This window comes from Myotis yumanensis, unplaced genomic scaffold (genome assembly GCF_028538775.1).
Source record: "Myotis yumanensis isolate MYYU_CA2020_CCGP unplaced genomic scaffold, mMyoYum1.0.hap1 SCAF_2, whole genome shotgun sequence".
NCBI lineage: Eukaryota > Metazoa > Chordata > Mammalia > Chiroptera > Vespertilionidae > Myotis > Myotis yumanensis.
In genome coordinates this window covers 64,120,032-64,147,253 of record NW_027223753.1, presented here as the reverse complement: position 1 = coordinate 64,147,253, position 27,222 = coordinate 64,120,032, and the positions used below count along the sequence as shown (strand labels likewise).

General features: G+C 36.6%; 1 protein-coding gene across 1 annotated transcript in view; it reads left to right on the top strand.

The window, feature by feature from the left end:
• Positions 1-27,222, top strand: part of COL24A1 (collagen type XXIV alpha 1 chain) — a 335,909-nt gene that overhangs the window by 265,131 nt on the left and 43,556 nt on the right. The window contains exons 46-51 of the mRNA XM_070403718.1: positions 3,953-4,006; positions 5,377-5,484; positions 22,252-22,359; positions 24,037-24,144; positions 24,237-24,290; positions 24,785-24,847. Of these exons, the coding sequence (XP_070259819.1) occupies positions 3,953-4,006; positions 5,377-5,484; positions 22,252-22,359; positions 24,037-24,144; positions 24,237-24,290; positions 24,785-24,847 (495 nt within the window). The remainder of the gene's footprint in view (positions 1-3,952; positions 4,007-5,376; positions 5,485-22,251; positions 22,360-24,036; positions 24,145-24,236; positions 24,291-24,784; positions 24,848-27,222) is intronic.

Here is a 27,222-nt window from a genome sequence, read left to right as displayed (position 1 = left end):
ACAGAGATTTTAATTCTTGCCTAACTTACTAAATTTATGTTGGCATTTTAAAGCCCTCTAACAAGTTAGAACTAGCAAAATATCAAGATAACTGTTCAGTTTCATTTAAATAAAATCAAACAAACAAGCGACGGTTTGGACTATATGGCACATTTAAAAATGTTTGTTTTCCAAAGAATCAGACTACCTTCTCTAGTGGTCTATGAACTGGTGCAATCCCAATGAATAGAAAGCTATTTTAAATGGGTCTAATTTCAAATGGATGATTGGGTTTTTCAAAGCTAGCCAGAAAAAAAAGAAAGCAACATTTTTCATGCACTCTTAAAACTACATATAAAATTCATTTGCCTTTCCTATCATAAGAACAAAAAAGTCTATTGATTTATGATGTTCTTATATTTAAAAAGAATAATACAAATAAGTTAAGTGTGAAAGTAATGTAGAATACTTGTAGCTTTATTATATTTGATTCCTGGGGATTGATGAGTGACTTATTTTTCCTTCTAATGATACCAACTCAATTAATCATTTACTAACACCTTATGTGACAACATATTTTTTTGTCTTTGGCCCAATCTGTACTTTCTTACTGAGCAGACCACCTCTGTGTAGGATTAATGTTTAGTAATGCTTGGTTCTTAATTTAGTCGTAAGACTATCCAGCAATTTCAACTTTGAGATTTTTTTTTAAATGCACAATTTTTTAAAAAGTGCCCATGTTCTATACTTTGTTGATCTTTGTGTATTTAAAACCATTGTAAGACTGTGGTTTTTCTAGCTGACCTCTTCCTTTTAGTTATGGTGACAATGATCATAATAAAGAAATCTTTTCTAAATTGAACAAATAAAAAGAGCAGAAATTATGTCCTGTTATTTGTTAAACACTTGTGTTCAATGGAGATATTTTGCCACAGTTGTCCTATTACAAGTAGGAAAATACACTTTAAAAATAATATTTTTAGTCTTACTTTAGTGTTATTCTATTGGAAGCTGCTTCCTGTTGCTCATCCAAGTCTGAATAACATTCTAGTTTTCATGATGACAGACCCATATATGTAGATTGTAGAACACAACATTTAACTCTTCTGAAATAATCCCCAATGTAACGGACATCCCAAAATGTCATCAGTTTGTGGTGATATGTGAAGCTCTTTGATTCATTTTATTTGAATGTTTGGAATAAAACACTCACAAACGTGTAGCATACCTGAACCTTGTGCCACAAATTTAGGTATACTAAAAGTATTAACTTTATGTTCCTTATAATAGAACTTATCAATTGTCCTGAATGCCTATCCTACCTAGTGGTAAAACCTAATTGGTAGAAACCTAGTGAGTTGACAGCCTTTAACTCCAACCACTCAAAAGTCCTGCATTTGATTTAGAGTTTTCCCCACTCGCTCTCTTGTCCAGTTTGCAGGTACATTCTGGGTGGTAATGGTGAAGAAGAGAAATAGAAGGTGACCTTGATCTTCAGTCATCATCTGTTTACATTATAATCCCCTGAAATTCACATCATCCCTTTGGCTCCCAGTTGCCATAGTCCTACCATATTGGCATGTGCCTTGGCCCTCCTGGCAGACGTTCTTTGAGGCATGTCAGCACGTATAGCTTTTTTTCTTGTCTCAGGTGCAGAGTCTCCTTAGATGGGCTTCTAAGGAGCACATGCATGTGTTCTTGGCCACACAGAAATAACATTCTGCTGCTCCCCACCCCATGCCGGGTGCTTGCAGGACTCAGACCCTCTAAAGCCCATTGGCCTGGACCTCTCATGCAGAAATGTCTACTCTATTGCTTGTGTGGACTCTCCATGAGGACATTCAGTGTACCTTATGTGGACTCTCAATGAGGACATTCGTCTCTCTGGTCATCCTCTCTGTGCCCAAATCTCCAAACTTATCAGGGGTATTATTGTTTCTACCCACCATGAGTCTTAAAGGGCAGAGTGGGATAAAGGGTTCTTCTTAGAGATATACCTGTTGGTATTTAATAGTCTTGCTTCTCTTCTGATCTTTTTCCAACTTGAAGATCTTATATCCCCTTAGGTAGGAAAAATCCTCTGTTACATTGATATAATTCTTCTAAATCTGTTCTTTATGGCATCAATTTTATGTCTTAAATCCCTTATAACTTTGGTTTTTAATACTCAAAGATAGACTTTTAATATTTAAATATCAGGCTCTTGTATTTAAAAAAATGTATTCTTCTCAAACTATGACCTGCCATGATTTTCAGAGGATTATTTTGAAATTCATAAGCTAGGAAAAAGTCTATTTTGAAAATCATAAATCTAGAACAAATCTATCTCTTTGCATAAAAAAGAAATATATTAACAAGTATAAAAGAAAAAACACACTGGCTAACATATTTTAATATAGTCATGCTTCATATACTATTTTTTAAAGATTTTTATTGTTGAAAGTATTACACATGTCCCTTTTCCCCCCATTGACCCCTTGAAGCCCACCCTAGCAACCACCCCCCCCCGGCCCCCCGCCGCCCCAGGCCTTCACCACCCTATTGTCTATGTCCATGGGTTATGTATGTGTGTGTATGTGTGTGTATATATATATATATATATATATATATATATATATATATATATTCTTTGGTTGATCTCTTCTCTCCCACCCACCTACCCCTACCTTCCACATATGAGTGAGATGATGTGATCTTGTCTTTCTGTGACTGGCTTATTTCACTTAGCATAATACTCTCCAGGTCCCAAATTAGTGCTATTTAAGATAACTTAAATCAGAATTTTTTCACTTTTTAAAGTCTTTATTGTGTTCTGAAATATATGTGTTGTCACATATGTATCATAGGGATCATATGTTCCAGAAGCTTCAACTAAACCCAGGTAACCAACTATCACATATTTTTTTTGTTTTCTTACCCTTAGAAAAACTTCACATTAGTGACTTTTTAAGACAAGTAAATAGTTTCAAAGTTTGAAGAACACTTGATCCATATATTTCTCCATTATCAAATTCTAAAAAAGTTAGATTTTTATCTCATATAAAATGCTCTTTTTCTCTGTGGTTAGATATACTACTTCTTCTTAAAATGCTCAAGCTCATTTTCAGAAAATGTAGTCTTTTTTACTTTCTTATTGTTATCAAATTGAATCTTTGGCATAATTTACCTTCAGATTTGAATAACATCCCATTTTGGTGGAATTATCCTGTTTGTGAGAAGTTTTGATGACTTCTGAGAAATATTTGTGGTAATGATCATAGGCTCTTTTTTTATTATTTATGAACTAGGTCACTCTATTCCACATTTCTCTTTTTAAAATAATTTTAGGATATCATCAGAATAATGTCATAATTTGCGAGGGTAACGTTTCTAACTATCCTGGCAGACCAGTTGCTGCTGAATCAATTAGGATTTAAAACGTCTCAGACATGGAAAAACAAGGAGTTCCGTGGGAAATAAATATCAGTTCTTTAATTCACAAGTATGTTCTCTATGCTTCTAGATAGCACATTTTAGGCTGATTAGGTCATGTCTGTTACTACACTGTCAGGGCTTGGTGATCAGAGACTTTACTTTGCACTCCCAGCACATAACAGAGTCCCTGGTGCAAAATGCTCAATAAATGTTTACTGCTGAATTAATTAAGTACTTAGCCACTTTCAATAAAGAGACAAAGGCCCTGCCTGAAAGTTATTTGTTAAATAATCTATTCAGTTCCTTCTTAGATTTAAGATTTAAATTTTTAAACTATGAATTTGGAGCTAGATGAAAATGGATAGGTGATCTGGTCAAATTCTCCCAGTTAAGGTTGAAGAAAATGACTCCCAGGTCATTTAAATGGCAGTCCCGGTGACAGCTAGCTAGCGGCAGTGCTTGCCGTAGTGCACCATCCAAGTCTCAGGGTTCTTTTCTATGCCTTCAAGTTTAATTAAATTTATTGCAATCACTTAACAACTGTGATTTACATTTTTAGGGCCCTATGGGGAAAAAAGGAGCTCCTGGTGCTTCTGGAAAACCTGGGATTCCTGTAAGTAGCCAGCCGTTGGCATCTTTCTCGCTTTTCTTAATAGAGTTGGCAACTTTAGCAAGCAGAAAGGTCTGGGGCCAATTATGACAAGTGTTGGATAAATCAGATTTTCTTCAAGAAAAATGTTAAGCCCCTGCAAGAACATAGAGGAAACAAAATATGACCATTGGCTCAAAACCAAGCTTGCTGTTTAAATGGAAGTCTCTGTCAATGAAGGATGCTGCTTCCAGTATTATGGAGCTCTCTCTGTGGACTCATGCTACTCTCTGATGGTGAACCACCAAAAAATAGGGAACTTGGAATTATGACTAAGTGATTGGTGACAGAGGTCAGAGATCATCAAGTGTGAATAGAACGACATGAGCTGGATTTTAATTAAAGCACTCAACCTCTCATTTTCCTGGTAAAAGAACAGAAAGTCTTAGAAGGGAAAAAAACAGTCTTTCATCACAGAACAAAAATTAATTTTATCTTAGCCACCAGTTTCCTCCTCTGATTAGGCAAATATGTGTTGACTGACTTATTAGCAAAGATTTTCTGCTGGTCTTCCCTAGCCACCTGCTTTGGGTGTGACCTGTGTTGGTTCAAAAAAGTAGAAAATAAACATAAATCGTAACATGTTCAGATAAGCGATTCATACAGATAAAATCCAGTTGCCCAAGAGTGGAAACAAATTGTTCAGACTCAGTCATAGAAATCAGAACTAATTCAAAGTGGCAATAAAAAGAGCTATAATTTGTTCCTTTGGAAAATAATACAATAGGAGGTTTTGTAGATGGTGAATGGCAGCCTATATCCTAAGCAGACAGGTGCACATAGCTGATCTTTTCTTCACAGCTGGGTAAAACCTGAGCTGCACAATGAGAAATATTAGGGAATTACACTAAAACTGAAAAGGATACACAGTAAATTGCTGATTAGCGTGGCATTTTTGTTTAGGGAACTTAAAGACAGTGGCCTGATCTTTTGAAAACAAATAATAAACCATTAAGGAATCCAAGAAATAGGAAAATTTATCCTGGATGGGGTATTAAAAATGTAAACACTCTGCCGAAACCGGTTTGGCTCAGTGGATAGAGCGTCGGCCTGCGGACTGAGGGGTCCCAGGTTCGATTCCGGTCAAGGGCATGTACCTGGGTTGCGGGCACATCCCCAGTAGGAGATGTGCAGGAGGCAGCTGGTCGATGTTTCTCTCTCATCGATGTTTCTGACTCTCTATCTCTCTCCCTTCCTCTCTGTAAAAAATCAATAAAATATATTAAAAAAAAAAAAAATGTAAACACTCTCCCCACCCATAAATATAAAGGTATTTGTTATTTAATCACCTGTACAGTATCTCTCTATAATCCAAGTCATTTTTAATTGTCAAGGGGTTTCCAGGCCTACCTGGGCCAAAGGGCCTGCAAGGACACCAAGGAACAGATGGCATTTCAGGAAACCCTGGAAAAGTGGGGCTACCAGGAAAACAGGGACTTCCTGTAAGTAGATTGAATATTTCTTTGCTTTTCATTCTTCATGTATAGTGTCTCCTTGCTAGACCATAGATATTTTGGCTACCTTTCTTAGCTTTGACGTTGGCTGAAATTAAGCTAATCATTTCTTTAATACTTATTTTGGAATTGTATTTATGATTTCCAGGGAGTATCAATTGGTACATTCGCTTGGATATTTTATATTGAATAACACATATTTTTCACTTATGCCATTTTACACATATAAAATATTGTAAATAAAGACCATAAAGAAGCAGTTTTAGGGACTATCCAACCTGGCTATGTTTTGAGTTCATCAAACGCCACTTTTGGAACATTGAAGCCTTGGCAGTACCTCAAAGTAGGTTCTGCCAAAAATTATTTTTCCTTTACTTTTATCAGTATTTTACTTGACAAAAATTGTGTGAATATTTTTTTTCTCTATATATCTGGTGATGCAATGACATAGATTCTCTCTTATTTTTCTATAAAAGTTCTATCTTATCAGAAATTTAAAAATCATACTTTATCTTCATTTAGCATTTCTCTTCTTTCCTTCCCTCATGTCATCATAATAATGATATTTGTTGTTTTCATCTGAGGATATGTTTTTATTGATTTGAGAGAGAGAGAGAGATATCAATGGGTTGCCTGCTGTATGTGCCCCAGGGGGCGTGGAACACACTACCTAAGTTTGTGCCCTGACCAGCAATCAAATCCACAACCTTTTGGTGTCTGGGACAATGCTCCAACCAACTGAGCCACCCAGCCAGGGCCATTAACCACATATTTCCAAGAACCAAGTAAAATTTACCCTGGTATCTTTCTGTTATTTGTACATGTTTATCTGTTTTTCTCTTCTTAAATAATAAATTAATCCTAGTGTTTATCAAATGTAGCATGATGCTGTACCTAAACCCAAACCCAAATTAATAGTCTTCATTTACTATAATGAATTATCTCATAGTTAAAAACAAAAACTATGAAACTATGATGTAACCAACTTAATTTTATTTTAGAAATAAATATCTGCCCAGATTCTATCTGAAAAGGTGAATGTTAATAGAGTCTTAACATGGTTTCTATTTATTTAGGGGCAATACGTCAGAACATCAGAGCATTATCAGGTTAAGGTCTAGAAAACTTTGATAGCCAGACTAATGTTTTTAATTAAACTAGTTATCTTATAGACTTCTAGAGGCCTGGTGCATGAAATTCGTGCATGGAGGGGGGTGTCCCTCAGTCCTGCCAGTGCCCTCTGGCAATCCGGGACCCCTCGGGGGATGTCGGACCTAAACCGGCAGTCAGACATCCCTCTCGCAATCCGGGACGCTGCATGCACCAGTGACCATACTTTTCATACACGTGAAAGGCATCTTGCTGTTGTATGGGCAGCTACCTTTTTTTGCCCTGATTATAAAAAGTAGTACATAACATGATCCTTCTGAAGCAATAGTACCATTTTCCCCATCTTATGGGTGAAAAAACTGAAGCAGAGAGAAGTTAAGTAATTGGCTTTGTCACAGTTATAAGTGTCAGAATCAGGGCTGACCACAAAATGTGTAAGCCAGAGTCCACGCATGTCATTGCTGCATCATCCTATTTTTTTCAGTGTTAGAGTAGCATTGCCAGGTTTTAATTTTTAAATCTAAAAGACTGTTCCCAATATATAGGGTAGGGTCCCTAGGCCTGGCCAGCAAACAGGGCCAATCTGTGGGGTGACCGGCAAACAGGGCCAATCTGTGGGGTGACCGGCAAACAGGGCCAATCTGTGGGGTGACCGGCAATCAGGGCCAATCTGTGGGGTGACCGGCAGGGCGATTGGAGGGCCCCCGCTGGCACCCGACCTGGTTGGCGGCCTGGCGGTCAGTGCGCGTCATAGCTACCAGTGGAACGTTCAGTTGATTTGCATATTAGGGTTTTATTATAGAGGATGCCGCTGACATCAGTTGGGTTAAAAAAGGACTTTCATTTGATATCTCAGTCTTAAGCTCAAATCTAAAAAAAAAAAAAAAAGCACAAAACAAAATAATAAGTAAATTTAGGAAGGTTACTAAAATGCAAGATGAATATACAAAACTGAATTGTATTTCTATATACTGACAATATATACTAACAATGAACAGTCAGAAATTAACATTTACTGGTAAAGAACAGTTCTTAAAATAGCATTAAAATGGCATAATCTGACCCCCACACACAATGTGAAAACCTGTATACTGAAAACTATATAACATTGCTGACAGAAATTAAAGAAGACCTAAATAAGTGGTATGTATTCTATGTTAATGGATCAGAAGACTTAATACTATTAAGATGTCAATTGTCCTATGTGTTGGCAGTATCTTAAAACATTAAGCATATAACTATCATATGACCCAGCCATTTAACTCCTAGCCAAGAGAAATGAGAGCTTATGTCCACACAAAAACTCGCACATGAATATTCATAGCAACTTTCTTTGTAATCACCCCAACTGGAGGCAACCCAAATGTCCATCAAAAGATGAATTGCTAAACAAATTGTAGTACATATGTACAATAAAATGCTAGTCTGCAATAAAAAGAATGAGCTATTGATACATGCTACCACATGAATCAATCTCAATATACCAGTAGATATACTGAGTGTTTTTTTTAAAGAGCAGATAAAAAGGGGCACATACTGTGTGATTCTACTTACGTAAATTGTAGGAATTGTAAACTCATCTGTAGTGACAAAAAGCAAATTAGTGTTTTCCTGGAGATGGGAGTGCATGTTGGGAAGCATGGGAAGGATGGCTTACAAAGGGATAGGGAACACTTTGGGAGGGTGAATATGTTATCTTGTTTGTGATAATGATTTCACAGGTGTGTTCTTTTTAAATTGATTTGAGAGAGAGAGAAACTTCGATTTGTTGTTCCACTTATTTATGCATTCATTGGTTGTTTTTTGTATGTGCCCTGATTGGGGATCAAACTGGCAACTTTGGCACATCAGGATGATGCTCTAAGCAACTGAGTTAGGTCATGGCCACAGGTGGATTCTTTATTCCAACTTACTTTACGTCAATTATACCTTACATAATTGACAATGTGTAAAGTGGTGTTATATTAGGAAGGTGGCAAGGAGAGATGACACTGAGTAATAAGTAAGAGTTAGGAAATTAGAAATAATCATTGTGTTGGGGAGCAGGAAAGAAGCATTCTACTAGTAGGTAGAGAAAACCGCATATACAAAGCTAGGAAGAACATTGTGTTTGAAGAACCATAATAAGACCAATTAGGGACTAAAGTGTAGTAAGCAAGTTATAGAGTGAGTTTGATTCTGTTCAGGTATACAAGGGACACATCATAGTGGATATAGAAGGTCATAGTAAGGATATTGAACATTATTTAAAGACAGTAAGAACCCATTGAGGTTTAAGCTTAGGAGTGACATTATCCAATTTTACATTTTTAAAGGATTCCCTATGGCTCCAGTATGCCAAATGGGTTGGAAGGGAGAAAGATTAGATACAGGAGACAATAAGAAGACTGTTTATTGCAGTATTCCAGGCTACATATGTTCATGGCTTAGACTACACTTGTGAAGTGGAAATGGAAAGAAGTGGATGGATTTAGGTATTATTTAGGAGGTATCTTTAACAGGACTTGATATCCTATATAATAAGAGGTAATATGCAAATTGACTGTCACTCCTTTGCACAAGATGGTCGCCCCCATATGGTCACAAGATGGCCACCACAAGATGGCTGGCAGGGGAGGGTAGTTGGGGGTGACCAGGCCGGCAGGGGAGGGCAGTTGGGGATGATCAGGCCATCAGGGGAGCAGTTAGATGTCGATCAGGCTGGCAGGGGAGTGGTTAGGGGGTGATCAGGCTGACAGGCAGAAGCAGTTAGAGGCAATCAGGCAGGCAGGCAGGCAAGCGGTTGGGAGCAAGCAGTCCCAGATTGTGAGAGGGATGTCCGACCGCCGGTTTAGGCTCGATCACACAGGGATTGGGCCTAAACTGGCAGTCAGACGGGCTGAGGGACACCTCCCCCCCCCAGTGCACAAATTTCATGCACCTGGCCTCTAGTTTCATTATAAGAGGTAAAGGGGGAGGTGTCAAGGATAACTTCCATATTTTTAACTTTTGCAAGTTTCTAACTCAGTGCATTGTAGTGCTTGTCACTAAAAAAGCCATGACTGAAGGAGGCCCAAATCTTATGGGTAAGGTTATGATATTCAAGTGGAGATAAGTTGGTAATTTAGTATTCTAGGCTAGAGCTTAGAAAGGAGGTCAAATATTAATTTGAGAGTCATCAACATATAAAAATGCTCCAATCAGAGTCCTGTAAGGAAGTATGTGGAACACTCAGTTGGAATTTTGAAGAAACTATTTAGAGAGATGTAGACAGGGTTAAGACTGCCAGCAAAGAATGTTTAGGGAACTTAGAGACTATCAACAGTAGGAATTGGTTATCACCCTTAGACCTGAAAGGTTAAAGGGAAGAAATAATGTCAAGTCAAGAGTCATGTGGAGCCCTAGCCAGTTTGGCTCAGTGGATATTGCTTGGCCTGTGAACTGAAGGGTCTCAGATTCAATTCCGGTCAAGGCAAGTGCTAGAGAGGATGTGGAGAAAAAGGAACACTTGTGCACTGCTGGTGGGAATGCAGACTGGTGCAGCCACTATGGAAGACAGTATGGAGTTTCCGCAAAAAACTGGAAATGGAACTCCCATTTGACCCTGCGATCCCACTTCTAGGAATATATCCCAAGAAACCAGAAACACCAATCAGAAAGAATATATGCACCCATATGTTCATAGCAGCACAATTCACCATAGCTAAGATCTGGAAACAGCCTAAGTGCCCATCAGTAGATGAATGGATTAGAAAACTGTGGTACATCTATACGATGGAATACTATGCTGCTGTAAAAAAGAAGGAACTCTTACAATTTGCAACGGCATGGATGGAGCTGGAGAGCATTATTCTAAGTGAAATAAGCCAGTCAATGAAGGAAAAATACCACATGATCTCACTCATTCATGGATAATAGAGACCATTATAAACTTTTGAACAATAATAGATACAGAGGCAGAGCTGCCTCACACAGATTGTCAAACTGCAGCGGGAAGGCCGGGGAGGGTTTTGGGGCAGGCGGGAGGGGGGTAAGAGATCAACCGAAGGACTTGTATGCATGCATATGAGCATAACCAATGGACATAAGACACTGGGGGGTAGGGGAAGCCGGGGTATTGTCAAGGGCAGGGAAGAAAAAAAAAAATCCGGTCAAGGGCACATGCCCAGGTTGCAGGCTCGATCCCCAGTGTGGGGCGTGCAGAAGACAGCCAATCAGTGATTCTCTCTCATCATTGATGTTTCTCTCTCTCCCTTTCCCTTCCTCTCTGAAATCAATAAAATAATATTTTTTTTAAAAAGTCACGTGGAGTTGTTGGAAATGGGGGCACCTCACAGGAGCCATAGTTGAAAGTAATTCAGCCACTGGCAGAATAGCAAAGCTGGAAGCAATGAGAGAAATCAATATATTACCTCTCTCTCATCCCACTTTTCCATATCATAGTGGTACATCCCATTGGCCAACCCTACCTGGAATTCAGAGGACAAGAGAACCCAGGTGAGGCAGTCCATGAAGGTCAGATTCCCAGAACAAATGGTGAGATAGAGAAGGGACAGTGAGCAGATTAGGGGAGCAAATGAAAAAACAAACAAACACAAATATAAAGTAAACAATGGAAAGAAAGTCCAGACTCAGGCTGTGAGGAATTCTATCATTTAGAAGTCAGGTAAAGGAGAAGGGGAGACTGCAAAGGAAACTGAGATGGAGTGATCATAATAGATAGGAGAAAAAGAATGTAATGTCATGAAAACGTAAGAAACAATAGTCCAAGAAGGAGAAAGTAATCAATTATATTTAATAATCCTGAGAGAGTTTGTTGGACATTTTAAAATAAATTTTGGTTTCATTTTGGCTACTCAGCATCTTAAGCCCATTTTTATGTTTAGAAATTTTTAGATTTACTCTTTTTTAGTCTTGGCAGGAGACTAGCTTCTACTACAGAAGTCAAAAATTTCTGTCCAGCCAGGGTGGCACAGCAGTTGAGTTTCAACCCATGAACCAAGATGTTACTGGTTTAATTCCAGAACATGGTCAAGGCACATGCCTGGGCTGTGGGCTCTAACCCCAGTGGGAGGTAGCCGATCATTGATGTTTCTATGTATCTTTCCCTTCCCCTCTCTATAAAATCAATAAAAACTTTTTTTTTATTCAGACTTTCACTTTCCAGTCCCTCCTTGAAACAAGGATGTAGGCTCCGGACCTAAATGCAACCAATCAGTTCTATATACCTAGGCCTTCATTTGGGGGAGTTGGTGATATATAGAAGCAGGAACAATGGAGATTCTGCTCTTTGGGCAATGGCAGTAACATCAGTAGCATTCAGTTCCCAGGGCTGGCGCACACTGCAGTGTCCAAATTCGGGCTGCCTCATCTCCCTTTAATTCTATCCATTTTTCAAACCTGCTTTTCCAGGTCTATCAGTGATTATATGAGCTACCTGTTGTCTTTTCAGTAAATTTCTGCTTAAATTAAATAGGGCTTGTTTCTGGTGTGTGCAAGGAAGAATCTTGTGTACTATCGAAAGCTAGAAAGATGAAATTATAACCATCGTGTTTTAGTATATGGAGGTCATTCATAACTTTAGCAAATAACCATTTGGTTGATGAGTGAGGGCAGAAACAGGATTGGAGTGCTTCATGAGAGACCAAGGAGAGAATCCAGATATTCAGAAAATTCAGTGGAGAAATTTGGCTCTGACAGAGAAAGTAGGGCAATAACTAGAGAAGAAACTAAAATTCCAAGTTGAACATATTTTTATATGAGAGAACCTCAGCCCTATTTAAATGCTAGAAGAACCTAGTGGAAATGCAGAGGCTGAAGACATTATCAAAGGAAAGAAGAATCTGAGTATGAATTGGTAAGACAACTAACCTGTATATTCTAGCTCCATTTCTTTAGTTATTCTCCTTCTAGTTGGGGATGGTTTTTAGAAATCAGATTCTGAAACACGTGTCCCTTTACAAATGGCTAGTATAAAAAACTCATTGAATTTTATGATGAAAGAAATTGGAATGAATTACAATAATATTGAATACCTCTCATGGCCATGAAGTTGAATGCTGTCTGGTATTGCAATTAGTAAGCAATGATTTATCAGATCATAAATCATCTTTTTAGCTTTTTGTTATAATTAAGTTAGAGAAATTTTACATGCTTACTTAGGATAACAGGATGTTATTAAGTACTTAAGTGTTTTATATTCATCAAAACAAAAACAAAGTAATTTTTCCTTGAGGAATTCTCCTTTTAATCCTAAAGTTTACTTTGGTATTGATGAATATGGAAATATTTTCTACTGATGTCTCTGCTCCCTATAGAATATTTTCTGTGAAAGTAGAATGAGAATGTCTGTTCAATGAAATTAGGTAGCAATGGCTAAACTGGTCATTAGGAAATATGATTTCTAAGATAATTACTTCTAAATCCTACTATGTTGATAGAAAAACTACTTCAGAGAGTAATAGAGTTTCTAAATATTAGCAAATTCCCTGGAATATTTTCAACAAAGGATAAGAACATCTTTCCATTGGTCTTTTTTTTTTTTTTTAAATCATGGCATTGTGGTGTCTTTTGGCTTACCTTTAAAGACGGCTGAATTTTTCCACTGAGAAAAATATTTATTCAGGGATTTCTAGCATTATGCAACTGCCTGATTTTCCTAAACAATGTTCTTTGGTTTTTTCATTTTGTTTTATTTTGTTGGGGGTTTTTTTGATTTTTTTTTTTTAATGTGGCCAAGGAGTTAAAGAATTCCTGGCATATTCACTCTGCAGTTTCAATGTTTTTTTTCAAGGTCACATGACTCACCGAAAGCCAATGTTGGGGAGGTTCACAGTTGCCTGTGTGAATTTCCTTCTGTAGAAATTAGAGTTTTAAGACTAGTCAACCGAGCACATCTGTAGTAAATGAATCTACATGCCGTTTTCATTGAGTTGGACTTCTGTGCAAGCACAGTGCCTCAATCATTTATGAAAAAGGAAAACAACTTTTCTCTGCAAAGATCATAAATCCATTTGTCATCAAAATGAAGGCTTACAAGTATTTTTTTTATTGCTACAACTAATAAAATTGGTTATTGGGAAGAAGGGAAAAAAACAAAATGAACAACTTGATTTAGGACAAATCAAGGCCTTTCAATCTTGACTTTGCAGTTTGTCAGGTGAATATAGGCTCAAGTGTTGTCTCAAACAAGATGCTTGTCCCAAAAGAACATTGAACGTTTTGAGTTTTCCACTTGTGGGTAGTGTCCAGTATAAGAAGGAAACACACACTTCATCAGCCCACTCATAATCCAAGCATAGAGTAGCAGGACCACCGTGGGAGCTTCTATTAGAAACACCAGCAGCCCTGCCATCCATCTGGGCTGTGCCTTCTCTGGTCCATGAGCTAGGCACACTAAAGAAATTTGTTTCTACAAAGATACATTTATTTCTTCTCAGTATTTTGAAGAAAGAAACATACCTGCATTCAGCAAATTCTTTCAACTCTTGATGACTTAAGAGATTGATGATCAGTTATGCCTTACACTGATTACTACTTTCTCCCTCTTCTACTGCTGCTCCTTTGGCTTATTTTCCGCTCATTAGGAACTCTTCCAGAGCAGCCAAAGCTCAATGTATTTGGCTGCTTACTAGCAACAAAATGAAAGACTTGCTAAAGGATTAACTTTCCTACTTGAATCTTCAATGACTTGCAATAATCCTATCAAGTTCATACTCTTTGTGGAATGTTGTTCCTTCATAATCTGGTCTCTGTTTATATATATCCAGTCTTACATTCTACCTTTCTCCTCACAAGTGCTGTGCATTTCAGCAAATAATTATTAAGTGCTTATTATGTATCAGGTGGTATTCTACTTGTTAAATATGCATAAAGTTACTTAATACAAAAACTTCATGAAGTAGGAAAACCCATTAGCTCCAGTTTACAGAAAAGGAAGCTTCGATTCAGAGATATAAATAACTTGCCTAAGGTCAAACAGACAACAAATAATAGAACCAGTATTCAATATCAGGCCATCTAGATTCAGAGCATGTGTTCTTAACCACTATGCTAGACTCCTTCAAGACTGTATGCTTAATTACTAAGACATCCCCCAAATTCTGTGTATTTCCCTCTCTTTCATGTTTTTATTCAGACATGTTTTTCCCTCTGCTTGGAAAGCTCATCCATCTTGCCCTCTAACTTTAGGATGAACAACTTTTTGATCTTCCAGGACTAAATGGAACTGCTACTTTCAGGTGCTCTCCCCTGACCCTGCACTCAGAGTTAAGCATGCATGCTCTGAACTTCGGCACGCTCTGTACACTGCTTCTGTCAGAGCCTGGATAATATGGTTTCTATTCCTTATCTTCATGTCTTTCTTCCCCCAAGAGATTGTAAACTCCTGTTGAACTGAGATTGTGTTTTCTCTGTATCTCTAGCACATAGCACAGTGACAGATCCATAGAAGAAGCTCAACAAATATTTGAGGAATGAATATTCTTCGCATAAGCATGATTTTGGAGACCTGAGTTTAAAATTAAGATGTGTTAGCTTTTTAACATCTTAAGCATCATCCATAAAATGAGTATAATACATAATTGGTATGGTTTTTAGAATCAAATGAAAATATTGTTTGTGAAATGCTTAGTACACTGCATGGACTTATTGAATCATCATCTTTTAATATTAAATATTCATGGTTAAGCTAATATTTATTAATTCAATAAATATTTATGTAGTGCTTAGTATGAGCCAGGAGTTAGGAAATGGAGCAATGAACAAAGAAGTGAATTCATGAAGTATTAGCCATTGCAATTAGACAAGAAGAAGAAATAAAAGGCATCCAAATTGGAAAAGAAGAAGTAAAATTGTCCTTATTCGCAGATGACATGATATAGTACATAAAAAACCCTAAAGTCTCCATCAAAAAACTATCAGACTTAATAAATGAATTCGGCAATGTAGCAGGATACAAAATTAACACCAAGAAATCTATGGCATTTCTATACACCAATAGTGAACTTTCAGAAAGAGAGACTAAAAAAGCAATCCCATTTACCATCACACCAAAAAATTAATATACCTAGGAATAAACTTAACTAAGGAGGTAAAAGACCTCTACTCAGAAAACTACGGGATGTTGAAAAAAGAGATAGAGGAAGACATAAACAGATGGAAGAACATACCGTGTTCATGGATTGGTAGAATCAACATCATTAAAATGTCCATACTACCCAAAGCAATCTATAAATTCAACGCACTCCCCATTAAAATACCAATGACTTATTTCACAGACCTAGAACGAACTCTCCAAAAATTCATCTGGAATAAAAAAAAAGACCCCGAATAGCCACAGCGATCCTGAGAAAGAAGAACAAAGTAGGTGGGATCTCAATACCAAATATCAAGCTGTATTACAAAGCCACTGTTCTCAAAACTGCCTGGTACTGGCACAAGAACAGACATATAGATCAATGGAATAGAATAGAGAGCCCAAAAATCAACCCAAACCACTATGCCCAATTAATATTCAACAAAGGAGGAAAGAACAAACAATGGAGTCAACACAGTCTCTTCAATAAATGGTGTTGGGAAAATTGGACAGATACATGCAAAATAATGAAACTAGACCACCAACTTACACCATACACAAAAATAAACTCAAAATGGATAAAGGACTTAAATGTAAGATGGGAAACCATAAAAATACTAGAGGAATCCAAAGGCAACAAAATCTCAGACATATGCTGAAGCAATTTCTTCACCGATACAGCTCCTAGGGCAGTGATGGCGAACCTTTTGAGCTCAGCGTGTCAGCATTTTGAAAAACCCTAACTTAACTCTGGTGCCGTGTCACATATAGAAATTTTTTGATATTTGCAACCATAGTAAAACAAAGACTTGTATTTTTGATATTTATTTTATATATTTAAATACCATTTAACAAAGAAAAATCAACCAAAAAAATGAGTTCGCGTGTCACCTCTGACACGTGTGTCATAGGTTCGTCATCACTGTCCTAGGGCATTGGAAACTAAAGAGAAAATAAACAAATGGGACTACATCAAAGCAAAAAGCTTCTGCACAGCAAAAGAAACCATCAACAAAACAACAAGAAAGCCCACTGCATGGGAGAACATATTTGCCAATGTTCTCACCAATAAGGGTTTAATCTCCAACATTTATAGGGAACTCATACAACTTAACAAAAGGAAGACAAACAATCCAATCAAAAAATGGGCAAAGGACCTAAATAGACACTTTTCAAAAGAGGACATTCAGAAAGCCAAGAGACATATGAAAACATGCTCAAAGTCACTAATCATCCGAGAGATGCAAAGCAAAACAACAATGAGGTACCATCTCACACCTGTCAGAATGGCTATCATCAACAAATCAACAAACGACAAGTGCTGGGGAGGATGCGGAGAAAAGGGAACCCTCTTGCACTGCTGGTGGGAATGCAGACTGGTGCAGCCACTGTGGAAGACAGTATGGAGTTTCCTCGAAAAGTTAAAAATAGAACTCCCATTTGACCCAGTGATCCCACTTCTAGGAATATATCCCAAGAAACCAGAAACACCAATCAGAAAGGATATATGCACCCCTATGTTCATAGCAGTACAATTCACCGTAGCTGGAAACAGCCTAAGTGCCCATCAGCAGATGAATGGATTAGAAAACTGTGATACATATACACAATGGAATACTATGCTGCTATAAAAATGAAGGAATTCTTACCATTTGCAACAGCATGGATGGAACTGGAGAGCATTATGCTAAGTGAAATAAGCCAGTCAATGAAAGAAAAATACCACATGATCTCACTCATTTATGGATAATAAAGACCATTATAAACTTTTGAACAAAAATAGATACAGAGGCAGAGCAGCATCAGTCTGTCAAACTACAGCGGGAAGGCCGGGGAGGGTTGGGGTGGGGGTAATAGATCAACCGAAGGACTTGTATGCATGCGTATAAGCATAACCAATGGACACAAGACACTGGGGGGTAGGGGAGGCCGGGGGAAGGTCAAGGGGGGAAAAAAGGAGACATATGTACTACTCTTGTAATACTTTAAGCAATAAAACAAAATTTTTTAAAAAAAGAAGTGAATTCATGCAATATACTTGGAACAGCAAGAAATTGCTGACATTTGACTATTTTTGACACCCCCCCCCAAAAAAATAAATTACAATTGAATATGGATCACCAAATAATTGGTTAGTAGTCTATAAATAAACAAATTAGTTAATTCTGAATTGTGGTAAGTGCTATGAATGAAATAAGTAGGGTTTTGATATGAATGAAACAGACTATGGAGGCCTCACTGAGAAGGTTATACTTCAGCTGAGGACTAAAGGTAAGACTAAGCCAGGTGTATAAAGAATAAAGGAAGAACATACCATAGGAAGGAACTAAGATGAAAAAACCTGCAGTCAGCAAATTTGGCATACTCACTGGATTATCAGAGGTTCAAATGAGATAGTATTTAGATTTCTTTTGTTTGAAATAAAATATGGACATTTAATTTTTCATAGTGATGTGAACCTAGACATGTCTAAGCTAAATATAGATAAAATAGCCTCTTTCTGTCCCTGTTAGTCCTGTGATTATGAGTTGAGACCCGGGTAAAGGAGATTTCATATGATATACTAATTTTGTCCAATATTATAGTGCCATTTGCACTCTATGATGTAATACAATGTTGAAATGCCAGTATTCATTAAAGCTGAACAATAGTTCGTTTTGTATACTCTTGGGAATGAACCTAAGTCAAGCAGACCTGTCTTCACAGCCTTAAGACTTGGCTCAACCCTGCTCTGAGTTCCATAAGCTTTTATATGTTTAGAGATTCAAAATTAAAGTTACCTCCTAACTTTAGTACACAGCTCATTCATAAATCTTATTTCTAGCATTCAGCCACATTACTTATGATTAGCACTGTAGAAAAATGTATGAATGCTACATTATCTAAATATTATGTAGCCTCCCATATAATCAACTAATAATTACCATCCCACATATTTTAAACAGCCAATTCTTTCCTAAGATGGATATATTTAGTAAACCAAATAAAATGAGAAATTCCTACTTAAACAGACGTGTTTTTAATAGCTTGGAGTAAAGGAAGCGAGGTATTATTTTTATAACTCATTGGTTTGTTGCCTTAACAAAAATTGCAGTATATATTTTGCCCAATAATGTAAAAGAAAACATCAGGGCATCATAGTTATTTTTTGTATTATAGAAATTAAAATAATTTTTTAATCACCATATTCTTACACAGTAAATATATCAACATGATGCTTGGCAGTAGGGAAAGGAAAAAAACACTTATCCTAGTAATTTCAAGGGTAGTATTTTAAAGAAAAACATTACCTAATTTGAAATTCAATGTCATTTTAAATTTATCATTAAAAAATCAATGATAAATTGATTTTTGATGTTAATTTGCTGAAAAATCAATCAAATTAACATGAAATGTTTATCATCTTACTCAAAACAATTTTTAAGATAGTCTTCCTTTGCTAATCCTCTCAAGTGTGCATTTCTATTGTTGCCTATGATAAACCATTTTTTTCTTACTTATTTCTTAATATATTTGTTTCAGTCCTAATGAGATTAAGGCTGCTAAACCAAGGAACCGGGAAAATAACAGACATTCTCTTTGCTATGTTTCACAATTATACACAAACCAGTCATCATTGTTCCAAAATTCTGTCTGTAAATTTGTGCACATAGCCCTATTTTCCTTCCCAGATCTTTCCAGAATGAAGGCAGATTTATACTTAAAGTGTTCCTTTCTTTCCCTACAGGGAAGTCAAAGTAAAAGGCAACTATATCTTCTTTCCTTAACTGATATCAGAGTAAATAAAACAATTCAACCACATTGCCATTACAGTTTCAGACATATAAAAGACACTCAATAAAAAGTGGTTCTTGTGGTTGATAGTGTTGTTGTCATCATTGATGTTGTTGTTGATGTCAGTACTGATCCAAATGTGTGTTTCCTTGGAATCCAAGCCTTAAATAGCCATCAGTTTCAATCTTATAAAAAATGGACACTTTTCTTTCAGAGTTCAAAACTAATTTAAGGATACACATCTATATCTTGCAGATAAATAAATTCTGGAGAGTTAATGCACAACCCAGTAATTATAGTCAACAATACTGTATTATAAACTTCAAACATGCTCAAAGATCAAATCATAAGTGTTCTAAAAACAAAAAAGAAATAATGAATAGGTAACATGATAAAGATATTAGCTAGAGTACTGTATTAATCATATTGTAAAATATAAATGTATCAAACCAACACATTATACATCTAAATTGACACAATACTATATGTCAATTATCTTCTATATATATAAAAGGCTCATATCTAAGGATAATGAAAATCTCTGGCCATGAGACATCATATATTCTTATTATTCTATTAACTTTTTTAAGACTTAGGAAAATTGTTGATTGGTTTCAGCATCTCTGAAAAAATTAATAATTGTGATTTTATATACTTTTTAAAATTTCCTCAGAATGACATACCCTTTGCTGATGGGTTTTAGTCAAATCATTTTAAGACATTGGAAAGAATGCTTAGGGATTAACATCTGTTTCTCTTGAAAGCAAAATTACTCATCCATCTGTGTATCCATAATAAAAAATGTTTGTTCTCTACTTGTAGGAAACATTGTTTGGAAATTTGTACAGAACACTCTGCTACTGTCCTCAAATTTCTCTCTAAGAAACCAACATGAACAGTAAAAAACTTGGAGCATATTCATCGTGTTGTATTAAATGTCTGATAGCACTGAAACTACAATAAAGTTTCTAGTACACAGTTAGTCCTAAAGTCCTTATTCTCAGCTAAAAACACCTATTGGCCTCAGGAATATTCAACAGTATCTGAATGTCCATTGTCTCTGTATCACATGAAAGTAAAATTTAAGTGAGGTGAAGTAGGACTATTTTAGAATTCTGGACATTGAAGTATCCTAAAATCATCTAGCATAATCTGTCATGTGATGCTTGTCCTCTGTCCATGGCATCAATTACTTCTACAGTACATCCAGGGATAGGATACTCAACACCTTATAAGATAGCCCACAGATCTACTGTTGGGTACGGCAATGCTTATGAGCAAATAACGCTTATTGTACTTAATAATGGCTCCAAAACACAAGAATAATGATGCTGGCAATTCACATGTGCTAAAGGGAAGTCACAAAGTGCTTCCTGTAAGAGAAAAAGTGAGTACAGTACAAACACTAAGATATACTGAGATAGACCACATTCATGTAACTTTTATTACAGTACATTGTTATAATTTTATTATTAGTTATTGTTCGTCTCTTACTGTGCCTCATTTATACATTAAACTTCATTATAGGCATGTATGTATAGGAAAAAACATAGCATACATTTAGAAAGTTCAGTACTATCCATGTTTCAGGCACCCACTCAGGGTTTTAGAATGTCCCCTTTGGATAAGGCGGGACTATTATATTAACATCGATGGATTCATCAAGAGGCAAGAAAACCACTCAAAAGCTTTTTCTTTGTTTTTTACTTGACTATTGATACCGCTCTAATGTCCTCAACACTTTAAGCAACAGATTCTACCAAAAGGCTAGCAATCTTAAGCAAGTTTATTTTTGCTGCACAATCTAATTAAATCAAGAAGCAACTTTCCTTGTTGGGCTAACAAACAAACCATCCAAAAACTTATTTTAGTTGCAACTTTATTTTCATTTTTTTTTGTGGAGAATTCGGTTGTGTAAGATACTTCATTTTAAATTTCCTAACTTTTCTGTCACATTCCTGTGAGGTAGGAATATTGTGCCAAATGTTTGGTCTAATAATGTAGATATATATTTTGTTGTTATTAATCCTCACTAGAGGTTTTTTCCTCCATTGATTTTTGATTGATTTTTTTATTGTTTAAAGTATTACATGTATCTCCTTCCCCGCCCCCCTCCCACTGGCCCCTCCCCGGCCACTCCTACCCCCCAGGACAAGCCCCCAATGCCCTAGTGTCTGAGTCCATTGGTTATGCTACTATGCAGGCATACAAGTCCCCATTGATTTTTAGAGACAGTGGAAGAGAGGGAGAGGGGTGGGTTAGAAAGAGAGACAGAGAGAAAGAGAAACAGCAATGTGAGAGAAACACATTGAGTGGTTGCCTCCCACACTCACCCCAACCGGGGATTAAACTGGGAACCTGGGCATGTGCCCTGACTGGGAATCAGACCAGAGACCTTTTGCTGCTCGGGATGATGCTCAACCAACTGAGCCAGGGCAGAATATTCTTGTTAAGGAGATATTAACCAGTTATTAGATTTGTCATGTACACCAGAGTATAATACAAAAAGTTAGAATACAACAGACATACTTTACACATAGGCTACTTAAGTCAGAAGTTACTGGTGGAATTTGTACTGCCTCCGTGTTTTCATTTCAAAAACCCAAGACCATTACATTAATTAGAGACTTTTTGGTGGACCAAAACATTTTTTAAACATTTCACTTATTTGGGAAGGAAGCCCAGGATGACGCCCAGACATAGGTAGTGTGTTAACAGCGGCATTTCACAAGACCAACCCCTCCTACATTTATGAAGCCTCTAGACGGGGTTTTTAGGAACTGCCCCAGTTTTCATTTCTTATCTGTGCTATTTAGGGCATCAGAGGCAGCCCAGGAAGAACAGGACTGGCTGGGTCTCCAGGTCCTCGCGGAGCAAAGGGTTCACCAGGCCTGCCGGGAAGCCCAGGAATCCTAGGCCCAAAGGTACTTTAATGTCTTGTTCTGATGGATGAATAATATTGACCATCCTCACTGGCCCTGAGTTCATTGGCTACATTCTAGGATGTTAAGATTAATAGCTTTTAATAAAATTTGGCTAATAATAAAAACATGTTAGGAAGAAAGGAACGTGTGTGGCCTTGACATGTCCACCTCCCATGATAGCTACAGTGCATGCAATTTGCCAAAATAACTCATTCATCCAGGACTGGAAATGCTTTTTAAAATGTTCTTTGACTCATTTTGGTTGTTTTGTTTGTTTGTTTTCCCTTCCTGTCATCCACCTTCTTCTCTAAAACATCAAAATCTTATTTACTTCCCGATACATACTTTCTCAGGTATATTTTCTGTTTCTCTAAGTCTGGACCTAACCAACCAATTAATGAATATAGACTATAGATTATTTCTTAGAGTCAGAGTGACTGTCAGTAAGTCTTGTATTAACATTCACTGCATAGAGTATTGTCACATGTCAGTAGGTTTTCCAAACAACTTCTCTTAGAAATATCTCAATGCAGAATTGACCAGACAGCCAAGACTGGGAATTGAATCCAGTTTATTTCATAAAAGTCTAGGATTAAGACATTGGCACCCTCATCATTATTACCTCTTAATTCCATATTCACAATTCCACTTCTAAAGACTTTTTGGATATTCTGACCTACACCAGTAAACTGAAAATGATGAGCCAGATGTGTACTGTTTACAACTTGACCCTTATGTTAATGATTTGCCCTTTCCACTATAACTCAATGTAGCTGAGCAAATGCTAAAAGTAGGAAAATAAGAAAGACCCCCTATCTCTTACGTGTGTTTCTGCAGTAAATTGAACCCATATTTGTCAAGTCCCTGCCCTATCCCTTTGACTCAAGAAAGTGAATGATAATTTGTTAATCTTAAAGAATCTTTGGTCAAAGTCTACCAAGCATCATGTTTTCATTAACCTGTCTCTAATCTCCACCTGATTCCTAAATTTATTTTTAGAAATGGTATGAAAGCTATCACCACTCTCATTTCAAAAACAAAATAAAAATACATTTTAAAAAGATCTGATTTAAAATTAAAATAATTGTGATTAAATATGTCTTTTTTTAAAATATGTCTTTAAAGTGAACTTTGAGGGATTAAAGAGGATTGATATCAAAGAAACCTTAGGAAACAGAGAGTGGACATTTCTTAATGATGGAATTTAAACAGTTATTGTGGCAAAAACCAGTGTTCACACTTCAGGAGACTTCTCCATTTCTGGTATTAGATAGCTGAAATCTATGTATGGTAAAGAAAACACAGAAAAATAATAACAATTCAAATAAAATACAAGTTTGATCACATATACACACTCACACACGCATACACCATGCCCTCAGCATTCTCTCTATAGCCCCACTATCCTCCTTGTTTTGTAGGAATCCCCTTGCTTCCTCTTTCCACACTTAAGACTACAGTCTCTAGAATTCTCCTTCCCCACTGCTACACTTCTTATATATAATAATCAAATATTACTTATGTGGAAAATATTGGTGGGGAGGATGTTCGTGCAGAATTTTATTTCCCCAGTGCCTTGTTCTATGCCTATGGATAGGCCTATATTTGAGTTTCATTTAAAATCTAATATTTTTTTAGGTTTTAAAGTCAAGATCACTTTTCTGTTCCTGTCCATAGGGTGAACAAGGGCTACCTGGTCAACCTGGAATTCAAGGTAAAAGGGGTCACCGAGGAGCCCAAGGTGATCAAGGACCATGTGGAGAGCCTGGCCTGAAAGGGCAGCCTGTATGTGCCAACTCAGAAACTTACTATGCACTTGTTCTACAGACTAGAACATCATTGCACAATAATCATTATCATATCTATTTATATTGCAGGGAGAACATGGTGTTCAAGGTTTGACAGGTTTCCAAGGATTCCCAGGCCCCAAAGTATGCTTGCATAACTTTCTGCTAGTCTTCTAGCTATCTAGAAAAAAAAGGTGTTGAAATATTAATATTTAGTCTCTGATTTGAGCTTTTATTTTTTTAATCTGCCAAATTTCAGTTAGTACAGTTATACATTTGAGTTATAAATATGTTAATTATAAGACATATGCAACTGTATATTTTCCCAGCAGTTTTATTGAATAACTTGCTTTTGTCCCTTCTTCATTTTTCCATTAACATTTTACTCTACTTGCTTTATCATGTACCTGCCTATCTGTCCATCCCTCTCTCCCTCTCTCAATCTATTTTTTGTTAATTTTAAATTAAAGTGCAGACCTGAGTACAATTCCTCCAAAATACTTCAGGATAGACATCATTAACTATCACATTCCATTTTTTTAAAGGCAATTCTGAGTATGTTGATACGAGATGATTTCATATATAAAATGTTTCTACAGAGCTAAAGAATCACTTTTTGTTTTTTATTGTATTTCTAGGGTCCTGAGGGAGATGTTGGTGTTGTTGGAATATCAGGTCCTAAAGGTCCTATTGGACAGAGAGTGAGTACAAAGTCATTCTGCCCAGAAATTGTGATTCTTTGCTGATTATAGGAATTGGGATTAAGAACTCTAAAATTAATATACTCCAAATGAATGACTTAATAAAATGATTTTTAATATAGAAACTCACTAGAGCACATGCAGAGGTTCTCAGCCTTTTTCAGTTCATATATTAGTTTGAGCAAAAGACCCCTCAGACCACCCACACTTTCCAGTTCTCACTTTAAAAAAATAATTATAAGAATTAATGTGAATACTGGATAATGTATTTATTAACTCACACTAGGAACAAAAACATAAAGCAGTGTTATGTTATACGCATTAATACAACCAGAGACCACCTCCATGCACCACCTGCAGGGGCTTGCCTATGACCAGAGCGCCTCAGACCGCACTTTGAAAAATATTTCCCAATAGCTATGTTTTCCCAGCTCAAGGGTGGGCATCCCAAGAGAGTGATGAAGAATTACTTAAAGAGTTGCAAAGATCAGGGTCTGAAAAACTCCAATTAGCTATTTAGTGCCTGGAATTGCAAACCGTTGAGAATATAAACAGGATAGATAAGTCACTAGTAGCTACTGGTTATTGGTTTGTTTGGGTTTAGTTGTTTTTGTTTTTTGTTTTTTACTTTTTTGGTTTTATGTTTTGTTTTTATTAACCATCATCTCCTAATTGATGAGATGATGCATAAAACTGAAAAGAAATAAACTATGTTTGACAGTAGTAGAATACCTGTATGACTTACAGCAGCTGCTAGGGCAAGGGTGGAGAGAGTGAGCAGAGAGAGGAAGAAGGGAAGTGATTCGGATGCAGGAGAAAGGAATCTTGAGGAAGAACTTTACAATTGAAAACCACTGTCTTGTGCAGAATATTAAATGAAAAGTCAAGTTTTTGAAATTCTGCACCTCTTCCCTAACTCTCACAGTAATTCTTTTCAGTAATACAAAGAGCCATGTTGCCATGGAAATGTTTATTTAAAGACCCCTTCTCAAAATTTCTTCAGGTGCAACTTTATTAGCTATTTTTATGATTTCTGAAGAACCATGAAAAGTTGGTGCTTTTATATAAAGTGCAATTCTTGATTATCCACAAGTGGGTTATATATGATAGGCTTCTCTATGACAAATATTGCTCTAAGTTCTTACATGTATTAAGTTCCCCACTAATTAAAACCCATTCATTCTAATTTTATTACGTTCTCAATAATTAACTTCTTTCTTGGTATTATCAAAGAGAAGTTGGCTGCTTGCCTAGCATCTGCCCTAAGCAGAGTCTTACCAAGTACTAGGTATCTGTAGGCCAGGATCTGAGCTTATATTGCTTTGCAGCTCCAGAAATTTTATCAGCTCATCAATATTAAAGTTTTGGTAACTAGCTCACAGATGCTAATTTATAAGTGTGGATATTCATTTGGTAAGTCACTACAGAGTTAAGTGAAAAATCTTGATAAGTTAATATTTAGCCAAAGACTGTTATGTACGAGGTACTGATGTACAGTTGTGTCCCTTATATCATTTAATCCTCATAAAAATCTTTTGAGAGATGCCATTATCCCCATTTTGCAGGTGGAAAAATAAGTCTCTGAAACTAAGTCTGTGGCTCAAAAACTCTTATGTAGAAGAGCCAGAATTTGAATCCACAACTGAGTAAGCAAATGATATGTTAGAAGGTTTCTTAATAATTGCATAAGTAAAATGGCTATTAAGTGGCCTCATGCATAGTTCTTGCTCAATAATCAATAAATACTTGATAATTAAGTAAATTTAATTAATTAAAGTAGGAAGTCTGGATTAATTATCCACCATCTCAAATACGTATTTAGTAGTTAACTGGTACCAACCAAAGCACCTCATCTTTTGGACACATTTAGATAAACAGACAGTTTTTGGCCCTTTTGGACTACTTTTTATAGAGTCCATGTATATCTCTCCATTCTTTTTTTATTTTTTTCAGAGAAGAAGGGAGAGGGAGAGAGAGATAGAAACACCAATGATGAGAGAGAATCACTGATCAGCTGCCTTCTGCAGGCACACCACCCGGGCATGTGCCCTGACTGGGAATCCAACCGCAACCCTCTTGTTCATAGGTCGACGCTCAACCACTGAGTCATGCTGGCTGGACTATCTCTCCATTCTTTTAACAAATCATTATTTCAGAGAGTCAGATCACAGTCACATTTATTAGATGAAAGCTTTCTTTACTTTTTTTTTCCAGTGCTAAGCCAATCTGAAGGATATATTTGATTAGGTTAAGAAATCATCTCTCTTGATTTGATTGTGGATTTTTGAGTTGGGTATCATCTTTACAAATGATTACTTAAAGTCAATCTTTTTTTTGGGAGGGGGGGTTGTGTGTTTTTTGTTAATTCTCACTCA